The 15,916-nt window shown below is 43.2% G+C and overlaps 1 protein-coding gene across 2 annotated transcripts in view; it reads right to left on the reverse strand.

Moving 5' to 3' along the window:
- TMTC2 (transmembrane O-mannosyltransferase targeting cadherins 2) overlaps positions 1-15,916 on the reverse strand; it is a 422,822-nt gene that overhangs the window by 167,058 nt on the left and 239,848 nt on the right. For both annotated transcript variants that reach the window (XM_068276851.1, XM_068276852.1), the window contains one exon: positions 15,601-15,715. In XM_068276851.1, the coding sequence (XP_068132952.1) occupies positions 15,601-15,715 (115 nt within the window). The remainder of the gene's footprint in view (positions 1-15,600; positions 15,716-15,916) is intronic.

Here is a 15,916-nt window from a genome sequence, read left to right on the forward strand (position 1 = left end):
CCTGCGGTATCCCTTTAATTACAAAGGAGAAGAGAAGGGAAAAAGAAGAGGGAAAGGAGGTACTCACAGTGCAGCATTGATATTTTAGAGCTGTTGAGTAGCGGCTGCAGTGTGGGGTTCCCCTGCACACTGCAGATCCGGTTTCCGATTCTGATTCCGATTTATGGTTCCGATTTTCCCTGCAAATATTGTGAGATACTATAAGTGGTGTAATGCATCAATCTTTCAGGGATTCACACTCAGCGGCTGGATTTGCACCCATTCCTAGTAGCTTTTCCTCTCATATACCTATAAGACCGGTGAGGGCATTTCTTTTTTTTTTTTTTTTTTTTTTTTTTTTTGGTGGTGGTTTTATTTTTATTTTTTTTTTATTTATTTATTTTTATTTTATTCTATTCTACTATAATATTTTTCCTCGTGTGATTTTTCTTCTTTTTGTTGTTGTTGTTGCTGTTGTGTTATGTCTATATAAGTGGATTCAGACTATGATGTGAAGATGCGCCCAGGGACACAGGAGCACGGCTGTGAAGTCATGTTGATGGAAGTCCGGGCATGATAATACGCTGAGTTTTTTTAAAAAGGGAAAAAAAGAAAGAAAAAAAAAATAAAAAAGGGAAAGAAAAAGAAAAAAAAAAAAAAGAAAAAAAAAAAAAAAGGGAAAAAAAAGGGAGTGACCATATGAGGTCTCCCACAATGCATCACTGCTGAATATGCAAATCAGCCCTTTGCAAGTTTTAATCTAGTTATCTCTAGCAAGGTATACTTTGTTGTCAGCAACTGTTTGCATTATCTTAGCCAAAATATTGTGATTTATAGGTTCAAGACTTTGTTTGCATTAATGATCCTTATGTGGCTGGTATAATCTTTGAAAACCATTATATATGAGGCATGTTTTATATTTGTATGCTGTTTTTTTGCACGATGTTAACTTTTTGCAAAAGTAAAAAAAAAAAAAAAACAGAACAAATATTTCAAATAAAAAAATAGGAAGGAGGGGGGCGTGGCCTGGCTATGGCGGCAGCAAGACGTGCCTTGTGAGAGCTCTGTGTGCCCAGCAGCCCTTAGCTGTTTTATAAGCTACGACACAGCCTTCTACATCTTAACAACATGAGCCGTTCAAGCTCCAGAAGGAAGGGGACCAAGTCCAGAGAGGAAAGTGGGGAAATAGACTCGTATTTCCAGAAGTCCGCGCAGCGGAAGCACGGTAACACACCTAAGGCCTTAGACGCCATTTCTTCCCCGAGGCCCCAGACAGCCCGCTCGCAATCTCCTCCTAGAGCTCCCACCCCGGCCAGAGACTCTGACTCTTCTGACGAAGATCAAGAGGAGGATAATTTTGACCTAAGAGCCTTTCTCCGTCAGATCCCTACTAAATCAGACTTTGAATCCCTCGCTTCACGGATTGAAAACGCATATAAACAAGACATAGCGGAAGTCCGTGAGGAACTATCGGAGGTGGGGGATAGAGTATGTGAACTAGAGAAAGGACAAGCCAAGCTGGAGGATTCGGTTAACTCCCTGGTGAAAAGAGCGAACTCCCAGGACAAGCGCCTAGATGACCACTGGCTAAAAATGGACGACATGGAGAACAGAGGCCGTCGCAATAACATCAGAGTGCGAGGCCTCCCAGAAGCTACGGGTCAAGAGGATCTCATACCCTCACTTCAGGGGATCTTCCGCATGTTCATGGATAAGCCAGACGACTTCCAGATAGAGCTTGACAGGGCGCATAGGGCCTTCGGTCCGAAGCAGACGGACATCAACCGCCCGAGAGATGTCATATGTCGCATCCACAAATACGCTCTGAAGGATGACATCATGCGGGCAGCCAGAGATAAAAAGGAATTGGTGTTTGACGGGGCCACAATACATCTATACGCAGATCTTTCCCGCTTCACACTGCTGCTACGGAAAGCGACCAAGCCTTTACTAGACGCCCTGAGAGAAGTCGGCGCCACTTACTCCTGGGGATTCCCCTTCTCTCTCCTTATTAAAAAAGAGGGTCAGTCAGCCGTTTTTCTTAATCCATCCGACCTGCCGAAGATCTCTGACAAATTCGACCTACCCAACATCAAATTGCCAGACTGGCCGGGTTCGGAAAAACTACCACTAGTACAACAGAAAGAAAAATGGCAGAAGGTGCAGCCCAAGAGACGCCGCTCCAGGCCTCATGACGCACCTAAAAATGATTCCCCTTCGGAAGCAGAAGAAGGTCTGTAACTATAATGAGTAACTGAACATATTAATCGGTTGACTTTTTTGCGGGAACCAGTGTAAGTCTTTTTCTTAAGCTACTATTTCATAGAGTTATTTTTCCTTTTGCATTTTGCCTTTGCATCCCTGAACTGGGTAAGAGGGGTCACTCGTACTCCCTTACAGGATCTGCATTGACTGTACGGAAACCCATAGCAGTTGCTATCTCCTCCATGGAACTGCGATTGTCATATATGCAACAAACAGATCGGAGCCCCGGTTTCTCTTAGTTGCACGGATTGAACATAGCTTTGAAACAGCTTCATATCCTTAACTGATCTATATGTCATTTCCTTAAAATGAGCTTAATATATAGCTAGCTGAACTCCTATAAGTCACATCATAACTGCATTTATGTATACAGGTGATATCATGCAATGTCTTATAACAACTATAGGTTTTTCATCAAGGTATAGTTCTACGAGATTTAACAGGTTATAATAATGTTCACACTGGCTCTTGCTTAAAGTCGTACATGTTTCGTTTAAATTGTTATGCGTAAGTTGGGGGCTGCGGGCTCATTTGGGGCCTCCGCCGCGTGGCTTTTCACTACCCCCAAGTGATGTTAGGGCAAACTTTGCCCTGGCCTCAAATTACCGATCCTGCTGCAATGTTACTTTCCCCACTAGGGAACAGCAGAATCGTAGGTGCCTTTGTCACCATTGTACTTCTCTACCTAGACACACCCTTGTGCCTAGTACTGCTTTCCTGTGTTTTCCTATTCTTTCCTTTTTCTCTCCCCAGCTGGTCCGCAACCTTCCTGCAGGTGTGGTATAATGGGTGGTTCTCTCCAAGATGAAAGGTGATCACTTTAAGTTAATTTCATTGAACGTAAATGGTCTTAATGTGCCTCAGAAGCGCTCACAGTTATTATATGGTTTCCATAAAGAAAAAGCTAAAATCCTGCTACTACAGGAGACGCATTTTAAACAGGGTCAAGTACCCACCCTGTGTAAATCACTATACTACCCTCAATGGTTCCTAAGTACTCCTGGAGCTCAGAAGACAAAAGGTGTAGCCATAGCTTTCCACAAATCATGCAATGCTCAGGTCCTGGAGAGTGTGTCTGACCCTGATGGAAGATTTGTATTTGTTAAAACCCTCATAGAGGGTAAACTGTTCACTTTGGCGAGTATATACCTACCCAACACTTCACAAATAGCTACATTCGCAAAAATCCTACAACAATTAGACAAATTTAGTGAGGGATATGTGATACTGGGCGGAGATCTAAATTTCACTCTAGACCCTTTGATTGATAGCACCGGGAAAAAATCCCCAATATCATACAAGGCCTTAAAGTTTATCAAGAAAAAACTAGCTTCACTACAGCTAATGGATATATGGAGAACACTCCATCCGTCTGCTAAAGACTATACTCATTTCTCCCACCCCCATGGTACATACAGTAGGTTGGATGTTATCCTAGTATCACATGCCTTGCTCTCCTGGAAGCATACAGCGACCATAGGGGTTCAATCGTGGTCAGACCACTCTCCGGTGATACTTGATTTTGGAGGTAAAATAGGCTTACAGAATCAATTTTTATGGCGCATGAATACCTCTCTTCTGCAGGACACTGCCTGTGCTGAACGCTATAAACAAGTACTAACAGATTATATCACAGACAATTGCAAAGAAACCGAAGAAACTACCCCTTTTAGCAGGTGGGAAGCGCACAAGTGCGTTATAAGGGGAACCATGATTCAAATGGGAGCCAGATACAAAAAAGAAAGAGCCACACAAATTAAAAAAACTTGGGAGGAATTAAGACTCCTGGAGCAACAGCACAAGCAGTGTCTAGCGGAACAGACTCTTACTGAACTCACTTTAAAACGCAAAGAACTACTACAATTGTTTGAACACAAAAGAGTAGACAACTTCCTAAGATTTAAGGCTCGCTTATATGAATATGATAACAAGTGCAGTCGTATGGTAGCCAGATCTTTGAGGGCCAAACAGCAATCATCTCATATTGCAGCTGTAAAAACAAAAACAAATGGCAAGGCAATTATAACGGAAGATATTCTTAAAGTGTTCCATGAATACTATACAACACTATATAACTTAAAAAGCACCTACTCTGACAAATCCCCGACCGCACTTGATGAGTTAATTGTCCTGTACCTTCCATAACCCAAGAACAGTTAGAGGAATTGAATTGCCCATTTTCAGAAGACGAATTTTTATCCACAGTGTGTTCCCTTCCCAATGGCAAGTCACCGGGTCCAGACGGCTTTAGCATAGAGTATTACAAGAAATTTAGATCCCAGCTAGCTCCGCTGTTTGTTTCAGCCTTCAATAGTCTTACCATATCTAACCCACCCCCCTGCCACGCCCTACAAACTCATATAATAGTCATCCCCAAGCCAGCAAAAGACCCCCTACTATGCTCAAACTACCGCCCCATATCACTTATTAATGTAGATTTAAAGATTATGTCCAAAATCCTAGCAAATAGACTTCAACAGGTAATCCCCCTTTTAATTAATACCGATCAGGTTGGCTTTGTCCCAAAGAGAGAGCCCTCTGACAACACGTATAAAACTTTACTACTAATGCACCAAGCCCAGTTATCTAATACCCCTGCAATGTTACTTTCTGTCGACGCTGAAAAAGCTTTCGACAGGGTGTCATGGAGATTTCTTCAAAGGGTAATGGTCAACAGGGGCATCCCTTCAGAGTCAAACTTTTTTCAGAAAATTTTCTCCCTCTATCAATCCCCAACTGCAAGAATTAAAATTAATGGATGTTTATCACCGGTGATTTCCATTGGGAATGGAACACGTCAAGGTTGCCCCCTGTCGCCCCTTCTCTACATACTATATATGGAACAATTGGCTATAAACATCAGACATAATCTTGACATTACAGGGATAGCCATTCATGGTAAGGAACACAAAATGGCGATCTACGCTGATGACTTATTATTATATATAACTAGACCAATGATCTCTCTCCCAAACTTTCTTAAGACAGTGGAGGAGTTTAGTTTACTTAGTAACTACAAAATAAATTCCAAGAAATCTGAGATATTAAACATATCAACCCCCCCCCAGGGAGGTGCAGGGAATCCAAAGCTCATTTCCATTCAAATGGCAACAGACATCCATCACTTACCTGGGCATAAAACTATGCACCAACTTAAGATTATTATACGAATTGAACTACATACCCTTGTTGGAGGCCTTCGAGAAGGACCTTAAATCATGGTCACAGTTGTCTCATTCTTGGGTGGGTAGGATTAACATCCTTAAAATGAACTTGATGCCCAGACTGTTGTATGTGTTACAAACAATACCTATCCTTATAAAAGAGTCCTTTTGGAGAAAATTATCTCAGCTAATGAGCAACTATGTCTGGAAATCCAAAAGACCCAGATTAGCCCTAAAAGTCTTACAAAAATCCAAAGCTAACGGTGGCCTAGCCCTACCTCATCCTAAAACATACTATTTCGCAGTACATCTCAATAGAGTAATGGACTGGACACATGACCACCGCCAGGCCCAATGGGTTTCCTTAGAAAAACAGATAGCAGGACACAACTTGGGGGCCAGTATTTGGATTTACCCAAAACATAGACTAGGCCTTCTTCCCAAACCAGCCATACTTACCTCTACATCCCTGAAAATATGGGACAGGCTTATATCACAGCACCGCATATCCTCATATGTAGGCCCCGAAATGCCAATTTGGAGCAATCCACTTTTTCCACCTGGGGTCAACCCATCCTTTACTCTGCGTAAGCTTCTGAAAGAAGATCTTAAAGTAAAGCACCTATGGAAAGACAATAAGCCTTTACCACTATCCTCACTAATAGAAGAAAACAAAATTTCACCCCTAGTAAAATTTGAATACATACAACTATCGCATTTCCTATACTCAACGGTTGATACTTCCTTAGCCTGCAGAGAAAGTACAGATGTGGAGCATTTGTGTTTTGTCTCACCCCCAACAGAACACAAAATCTCAGCACTATATGATACTCTACTGTTACACACCTGTGACAGTAAACCAAAATTTATTACAGAATGGGAGCAATCTCTAAATATAAACCTATCAGATAAAGAGTGGTCAAAATGCTTTCTATTCAGCAATAAATGTTCTTTGGCGGTCAGGGCTCAAGAAAATGCATACAAGATATTATCACAATGGTATAGAACTCCGTCGAGACTACACAAATTTAACAAAGATATACCAGCCACATGTTGGCGTTGCGATAGTGAGGTGGGAGATATGATACATATCTGGCACAGCTGTGCTCGTATACAACCCTTCTGGGAAAAAATTTGTAAGATAACTGAATCTATTAGTAATATTAAGGTACCCAATGACCCGACAACCTTGTTGCTGTTAAAGATATCATGCCCTATAAAATCGTATAAAAAAATCTTTGATTCGTCATATCCTCACTGCCGCAAGGCTGACAATACCCAAATTCTGGAGAACCACCCATGCCCCTACACTCAGCGACTGGCTAATGGAACTTAATTCCCTCAAGCATTTAGAACAAATAATACACTTAGCCACAAACAGAGAAGCAAAATTCAGAGATACCTGGAGACGGTGGGAATTTTTTGTAGAATCTGAAGAAGGAAAAGCCCTGCTAACATAAAACATTTATATATAGAGCAGAGTTGTCATAACTATTACTCTCAAATCACCCACAATACAGAATTATAGTGTAATAACACTTTTTTTTTTTATGGTCGGACCGGCTGGGGAGTAGGGGAGTCGTGTGGGGACTGTGGCACCTCCGCGTGCTTCCCTCCCTTAACCCTTTCCTTTCTCTTTCTCTTTTTTCTCTCTTTTTTCTTCTTCTCTCTCCTAAATACCTCTTTCTCCTTATAGATAAGAAAATTGAGGGGAGGTGTGGGGTGAACAGGGGGACCCCGAATAACCAGGAATCCATTAATGGGTTATAAGTATGTAATATGGTACAGCTAGGTTAAAATCTGTAAGCCAATTTGATTATAGACCTGTTTGTAAACCAACTGTATGTTATCCCATATGCAATACCATATGTACTTACGCTTTTTCTTTCTGTCACTGTACACCTCACTTTTCAATAAAAAGTAAAATTTAAAAAAAAAAAAATAGGAAGGAGTAAATTGATTTGGGATTCGATAATTTCTGAATAGACCAGCTGATATATCTATATATGGTTTAATTCCAACTAACAAGCTTTGACATTTAAAAGGAGCATAGAAGAATAGTTTAAGTTACATCAAAGGATTGGACTTATTGCTAACTTCCATTACTGGAACAGCATTCACAAACAACTCTATGACTTCCTTCTACTGGTCAAAATAACCTGCGCAGAACTGATCCTGCCATCAAGAAGGTAAATACAGACATTTCACTTAATGTGGACTTCCTCTTTTCTCCTAAAGATTAGCCACAGCATAACTTTTATGGAAAAATAAGTATTGCAATTTATGTACATCTTTTAAAAAACTTGGTTTCACTTTTGCAGAAAGGGTTCAGCCTCAGTGTTTACTATATGGAGAGTTGCCTCAGCAGAGCTCTCCTGCAGTTTGTCAACAGTTGCTGATAAGAACTACTGTAATTAGACAAGTTTATCTGCCTGAACAAACACAGACACACATGTGGAATAAAGACTTTTCATTGTGTGTTGTGCAAGAGTTTGGGTCGGCTTTAAATAACACAAACATACAGGGTCGGACTGGGACCCTGGGGGCCCACCAAAGAAATTTCAACCTGGGGCCCACACATCCCATGATTGTGGTGAAAAAAAAAAAAAGGAGCATGACCGGTGGGCGTGATCATAATGTATCATGGACATGGCCAAATGTACATGAACTTAGCAACATTGTAATTCAGAAACACTGCTGCCCAGCAAAACTTTGTATAGAGTCCCCCTCATTTACTATAAAGTAATGTCCTAGTTACCATACATATGACATGGATTAGATTGCGAGTTCCTCTGAGGGCAGTCAGTGACATGACACGTACATGACTACATACTCTGTAAAGTGCTGCAGAAGATGTCAGTGCTATATAAATACATAATAATAATATGGTAGGACATTAGACTATGACTATGGTAGGATTAGATTGTGATCTCCTCTGAGGACAGTCAAAGACACGACTATGTACTAAGTGCTGCAAAAGAGGTCAATGCTATATAAAAAACAACAATATGGTGGTAATAATAATACTAATCTAAGACATTAGACTAGCTATACTTAGGAATTAAGAGATTGCAAGCAAATAACAAATGCAGCAACCACAAGGCCTACAAGTGACCAATACAGCAACAATGGGTCACTAGGAGGTGAAATACGAGAGACAGAAGGTGGGAGAGAGGGTGGTTTGAGAAGCAGAGAGTTAAGGTGCATACACACGTCAGATAAAAGTCTTTGGAAAATAATAGATCACAGACCAATTCTACCCCCTTCCATGTAGTATGAGAGCCATACTCTACACAGTCTATTCTATGGAGCTGAACTCCCCATCAGTTAAAAATCTTTGCAAGATGCTGCACACAAAGATGGTGTACACATGCAACAGATCAGTATCTGCAAAAGATCTGTTCCTGCAAAAGATCTGTTCCTGCAAAATGCATTCATAGTCTATGATATCTGCAGATCTCATACACACCTTGTTTAACAGACAATTATCTGTAGATCAGATCCACCAGGTTGGATCTTCAGATCGGCAGATAATTGTCTGATCTGCAGATGAATGTCCATTAAACAAGGTGTGCATGGGATCTGCAGATGTCATAGACTATGAATGCATTTTGCAGGAACAGATCTTTTGCAGGGATTGATCTTTTGCAGATACTGATCTGTTGTGTGTGTACAGCATCTTTGTGTGCAGCATCTTGCAAAGATTTTTATCTGATGGGGAGTTCAGCTCCATAGAATAGACTGTGTAGAGTATGGCTCTCATACTACATGAAAGGGGGTAAAATTAGTCTGTGATCTTTCATTTTCCAAAGACTTTTATCTGACGTGTGTACCCACCTTAAGGGGGGGGGGAGAGAGAGATAGACGGAGGGTGAGAAAAGACAGTGGCACAGAGAGACAGAGGGTGAGAGAGAAATGGACAGAGAGGCAGAGAGGGACACGGTGAGAGAGAGATGGACAGAGAGATAGACAGGGTGAGAGAGACAGAGGGTGAGAGAGGGAGATGGACGGAGAGGCAGAGAGAGACAGAGGGTGAGAGAGAGACGGAGAGGGACTGAGGGTGACAGAGAGACGGAGAGGGACTGAGGGTGACAGAGAGATGGAGAGGGACTGAGGGTGACAGAGAGACGGAGAGGGTCTGAGGGTGACAGAGAGATGGACGGAGAGGCAGAGAGTAAGATGGGCAGAGAGGCAGAGAGAGAGACAGAGGGTGAGAGAGATGGACAGAGAGTCAGAGAGACAGAGGGTGAAAGAGACGGAGAGGGACTGAGGGTGACAGAGAGACGGAGAGGGACTGAGGGTGACAGAGAGATGGACGGAGAGGCAGAGGGTGAGATGGGCAGAGAGGCAGAGAGAGAGACAGAGGGTGAGAGAGATGGACAGAGAGTCAGAGAGAGAGAGACAGAGGGTGACAGAGAGACGGAGAGGGACTGAGGGTGACAGAGAGACGGAGAGGGACTGAGGGTGACAGAGAGACGGACGGAGAGGCAGAGGGTGAGAGTGAGATGGGCAGAGAGGCAGAGAGAGAGAGGCAGAGGGTGAGAGTGAGATGGGCAGAGAGGCAGAGAGAGAGAGGCAGAGGGTGAGAGTGAGAGGGGCAGAGAGGCAGAGAGAGAGACACAGAGGGTGAGAGAGATGGACAGAGAGGCAGAGAGAGAGAGAGAGACGGAGGGTGACAGAGAGACGGAGGGTGACAGAGAGACGGAGGGTGACCGAGAGACGGAGGGTGACAGAGAGACGGAGGGTGACAGAGAGACGGAGGGTGACAGAGAGACGGAGGGTGACAGAGAGACGGAGAGGGACTGAGGGTGACAGACAGAGGGTGAGAGATGGACAGAGAGAGACAGATGAGCAGAGAGAGATGGACAGAGAGGCAGAGCAAGAGGAATGGACAGAGAGACGGAGAGAGACACAGGGTGAGAGAGATGGAGAGACAGAGAGAGAGAGATGGACAGAGAGGCAGAGACAGAGGGTGTGAGAGAGAGAGAGAGACAGAGGGTGAGAGAGATGGAGAGAGAGAGAGACAGAGGGTGAGAGAGAGAGAGAGAGAGAGAGAGAGACAGAGGGTGAGAGAGATGGAGAAAGAGAGAGTAGCAGAGAGAAATGGACAGAGAGGAAGAGAGAAATGGACGGAGAGAGAGACAGAGTCGCAGACAGAGATAAACCAGAGAGAGAGGAGCAGAGAGAAACATAGGTGAGAAAGAGATGGACGGGGAAAGGGGCAGCAGATAGTCAGTGGGTGGACAGCAAGAGACGGACTGATGGTTAGAGTTGGTCAGTGGAGATGGCCCAAACCATTCGCGGGCAAATCTCTATGGGCTTAGTACTACTTCCGGATCACTTTGATCGTACGCCTGTGGCTGGGCACTCCCTGTGCATGAGCGTGACGCCACTCATGACGTTACACACATGCGCAGAAAGTGCCTGCCAACAGGAGCGCAATCTAGGACACGCACTGCCGGGCCAGCGCAGGTGTAGTACAAGGGGAGATGTTCGCCGGCGAATGGTTCAGGAACCGTTCGCCAACATCTCTATTGGTCAGTAGGTGGGCAGCACAGAAAAAGACAGGTTGAGAAGGAGAGGGACAGAGGGATAGAGAGAGAGGCTGAACAGAGAGTGAGCAGAGAGAGAAACAGAGGGTAGGCAGATAGAGTGTTATAGAAAAGAGAGATTATGTTTGGGCAAAAAGAAGATGACAGAGCAGTGTACATTACCTCCTCTCCCTCTGTCATGTGACTGGACTGGCTCTCTGTGCACTCTGCTGGGCTGGCTATGGCAGCTACGTTCTCTGGGTGGCTGTCACTTGCAGGCTCTGGCTGCAGCTCCTCTCTCAGCTGTCTGTCTGGGCTCTCCCCCTGCTTGTCACGGATGGCTGGCTGCTCAATAGTTCATTCCCTCGCTCCATCAGTTTTTCATCCTCTCTCTGGCTCTTGTATTTCCCGCGCTGGTGCCTCACATGGTGTAGAGACGTCAGGTCAGCGTGAGTATGCCTGACGTCTATCTCAGCACTAGGGAGCCAGAGCCTGGGGAGGGGGGGAAGGAGGAAAAAAGGGGGGTGGCAAAGCATTCACTCCAGGCTGCTATTTGAGCCTCATGCTCTCTGCAGGACTCTGCTGCGGGTTCTAAATGTAGCGAGAGGGAATCTTAATGGGCCCTTCAAGTAATTGAACTTGAAGGGCCCCCTGTATCTGCACTGCTGTATGTCCGCCCCTGCCTCCCTCCTTGTAGCCTCTTCTTGCTTCCCTTCCTGGCCTCGGCAGTAGTCTAGGCTGAAGGGCTCCACTGACAGCAGCTCCATGTAAATCTCACGCTGGGCTGGAGTCTTTGAACTTTGCCGCTCCAGCCCAGCATCACATGGGGGGGCGGAGCTACCCTGACACAGCCCAGCCTGAGCCTGCAGCAGCCTCTCAGCGTGACTGATCAAAACGCTGAGAGGAGAATCTTTCTCCTGCAGGCAGAGGCAGTGATTTGTTCACCCCAGGCTGGAGGCGGGGCCCACCGGAGATGTGGAGGCGGGGCCCACCGAGCAAATCCTCGGTGGTTCGCTGGTTCAGTACGAGCCTGCAAACATACCCAAAGAAACATACTGTACATACAGTTCTGGCATTTACCTTTTTAAAAAAAAAAAACAAAGAGCTTTGCAAATAGATTATCATGGATTCACCAGTCGTGCAAAGTTCATACGTTTTAGCAGGCTTCTAAGTAAACTCAATTAATCTGCTACACAAAAAAGCCTTAAAACATGTAAAAAATAAAAATAAAGCTTTTCTTACAACTTGCTTCAGCATCAACCAAAACGTTACACAAATGTTCTTAATCATCAATAGGAAAAAAGATCTGTAATTGTATCAATGTTTCATGGCACAGTATTCTAATTAGCCCCAGCTGAATATGGTGAGAAGTGGAGCACTGCACACTAAGCACATGCACTTTCATCCACGTGGGTGCTTCTAATTGAATGTACGTGTCAAGGAAGTGTTTCTCCCCATAAGCCAATGTGTTCTGAAATTTTTAATGGAAAGGGGTAACAAAAACCAGACAGCTCAGAAGGTGATTTGGAAAGATTGCGATTTATATGCCTTTCTCACGTAAGTGTGGCTAACAGTTACCTCAAGCTTGAGAAACCTTATTTCCTCATATAAATGTTCAACGACATCTAGTAAAAAAAAAAATGGATTCATTAATATTGCCATGCAGGACGTTTGTCTCACATCGGGAGTCTAGGATCAGAGTTTGTGTTTAAATTCTTATGTAATGACAATTTCTCTTTGGAATTCCAAACTGCAGAATAAACAGAAGCTGAATGAAACCGGGAACATGTTTCACGTTATACCTGTGACAACCTGTACGAGCAACCCAAACAATTAGGGGTTTATTGAGTGTTTATTAAAAACGCAATTTATTTCGGCAGTTTATAAACAGTGAATTCACGCTTTGCACCGTAATATCGCAAGTAGGCTGATGTGCGATCTAGCAGCCTATAGAACAATTACCACTTGTCTGCAGACCTGTTATTGCACACACATTTGTGTAAGCAGTACGTGCTATATATTCAAGTCCTAATTTAAACACGGTGACGTTCAATAAATATCGACTGCGAGGGGACTAGAGTCAAGTCAAAACATTAGATATTTATACATGATGTCATTACAACGCATTGATTTATCTACTACACATCCAAGTAATCACGGTTTCTCCTACCAGCCTGGCTCCACAGCGCTGGATCCAAATAATTAAAAGCATTGAGTATTAATTGCACAAGATTCCTGACTAAAAATTACTTGCGGATGTTCCGTGTGTATCGATCTCATGTTGCATTAGCTCACAGGAGACATTTAAAACTGTGTGTGTTTTCGTATGGAACCAATTAAGCAGTGAATGAATGGTGACCTAGTACTTCACACAAGTTACGCTAAGTGCTCATTCAGGATAAACTATGACATATTACGGAAATTGTCTCTCTCTCTCATCAGGAGTTTGCTGCCACATATCTGGTAATACAAATTCACATCATGAAACCGACCTCACAGTACAGAAAACTGATGTTTTGGAAGTCAAAATAAATGCCATATTTGTAGTCTAAGACGAGCAGACTTAACAGAATTACACCAGCCAATATAATTTAATTTATCCAAAGGCCTAGAACAACATTAAAATTCTGGCACAAAATCCAGATTATTCTAGCAGTGAGGTTCAAGTATACAGCTAAGCTGGGAAGAGCAGTGAAGCATCTCAGTGTTCTGTTCAGACATACAACCATGTGCACATAACATCTTATTTTCTTTCATTGCTAATCACCTATGTTTGGAGAAAATAGCTCCTAATCAATTAATGTTTTTCTACTAGGTGTTATTTTTACACCTTGTCTAGATGCGCCCTTGGGGGGTGTAAAGTGGAGCGAGCGCCCAAGGCCCCGCGCCTAAAGGAGGCCTCGCAATCATGCCGGCCATGCCCATTTTTTTAGTGGTGCAGGAAAGGGATACAGAAGTCTAGCTGTTTGTGATCTGAACAGTAGTAAGTCATTTACAAATTCACAGATCTTCCTATTATGTTTTATGCACCAACCTTCCTTTTATTGCTTAGGTTTTTGTCTTCAGCTTGCTTTACTGTACTATACCATTTGCATTTTTGTAATGAATTTCTACTATGGCATGAAGCTTGCCAAATGTCAGATTAAGTTACGTGCAAGAGCCTCAGCCCACGGAACCAAGGGGCTTTTAGGTCAGTCAGAGGAGTACGGCTTGGAGTCGGAGGGGGCTCAGGCTGGAGCCTCCAGACTGGCTGGAAATGGGTGCTAGGCTGGCTAGGGAGCTAGGGGTGTGTACCAGACTGGCTGGGGATGAGTACAAGGCCGGCTGGGGAGCTGGAGATGGGTGCTAGGCTGCCTTGGAGAGCTGGGGATGGGTACTAGGCAACTGACCACTGAACATGGCCTCAAGTGAACCTGAAGCGAGAAGTATGTGGAGGCTGCCATATGTATTTCCTTTTAAATGATACTAGTTGCCTGGCAGATCTGCTGTTCTATTTGGCTGCAGTATTGTCTGAATCACACACCTGAAACAAGCATGTTTGTTTAGGGTAGATTCACAATGGTCAGTTGCGTAACGCACAGGTTCTAATGAGCGTGAAATGCAATGGAGACTGGACATATACTTTAATACAAAGCCTGCATGCAGGGAGTTAGAACAACATGATCAGGGAAGGCTTTGGGGTTTCCCCTATAAATGTTGCTCTAAATCTAAAACAAATCAATCTTAAAATACTTTTAAAAAAAATGGTGACCTTTTTGGTGTTGTGTCTTTAACCTTTTGATTGATAAAGGACAAACGCAGTCGTTATGTCACATGTCTGATTATTTGATTTTACAACATTGTTATGAAGTTAAGGTGGAGAAACTTAACTTGGTGATGATTGAAGAATCATATGGCCAATATGGTGCTAGTAAATCCAACTTGCATATAAAGTGCACTTCTTCACAGTTTTGCTAAAATAATTGCCTACTTCAAAATATTTCTGAACGTCCTGCCAAGTTTGATTTGGCCAATTCCAAGCTACATACAATCTGATGCTAATGCAAAATTATGATGAGCATTGGAGATGGTCAATGAGATGCTACTTTTTACGACTTGCATGCAAATTTTATGCCAAAAGTGTACAGTTTGGAAATGAGCCAATCCAAATTAGCTGGTAAAACATTTTAAATTAAAACATTCAGATCTACGTGCAGCAAATTAAGGCATTTGTTACTACTAATCAAGCAGTTGGAACTGAAAGACAACAATGTTCAACAATTTAACCAGCAAACTACCAGCCATTTAACCTTAATTTAGGTAAATGCAATAAATATATGAAGACAGATTCCACCTCTCAGCTTACCAGCCATTGCCAATATGTTGAGGTCACATGACTTATGTTATCTGGCGCCTTCTAGTGCCAGACTGCCGGGCAAAGACCAGCATCCTAGAAGTCCAGAACACACCCCCTTGCATAAGGTAATACATGGGCAAAGCATTATTATCCTCCAATGAAGTGCCCTACCCTGACCCAAAATAAATGGGGCAACAGTAAGAGACATGACTTCAGTTTCACGCCATGAATACACTTTTCTTCCATGTTTTTACAAATGGCATAGGCAGTGGTTGGTAAGGCTTATGGCAGTAAGGTAACAGAACATGTTGTAGAACATACTTACAAGTTATACAGCATATCAGCCATATTGCTGCGGTAATACAAGGCATTCCTGTAGGCTTTTTCTGCTTCAGAAATCTTGCCTTGGCTCTTCAGTACATTCCCAAGGTTTCCCCAAGCTGCCAAAGACACACAAATGCACAGATTAATATTTCTATAATGAAAGCTCATCCATCTGTACATACGGCCTAGCAATCAACAACACAGGAGGTTATTTTCTGAACAGAATTACTACAATGGCTTTCCTTAAGAAATGCATCATCTTCAACAACACCAGCATACAAAATAATGTCCATTCATTTCTGTGTATGTCACAACCA

Source organism: Hyperolius riggenbachi, chromosome 3 (genome assembly GCF_040937935.1).
Source record: "Hyperolius riggenbachi isolate aHypRig1 chromosome 3, aHypRig1.pri, whole genome shotgun sequence".
NCBI classification, from domain to species: Eukaryota; Metazoa; Chordata; class Amphibia; order Anura; family Hyperoliidae; genus Hyperolius; species Hyperolius riggenbachi.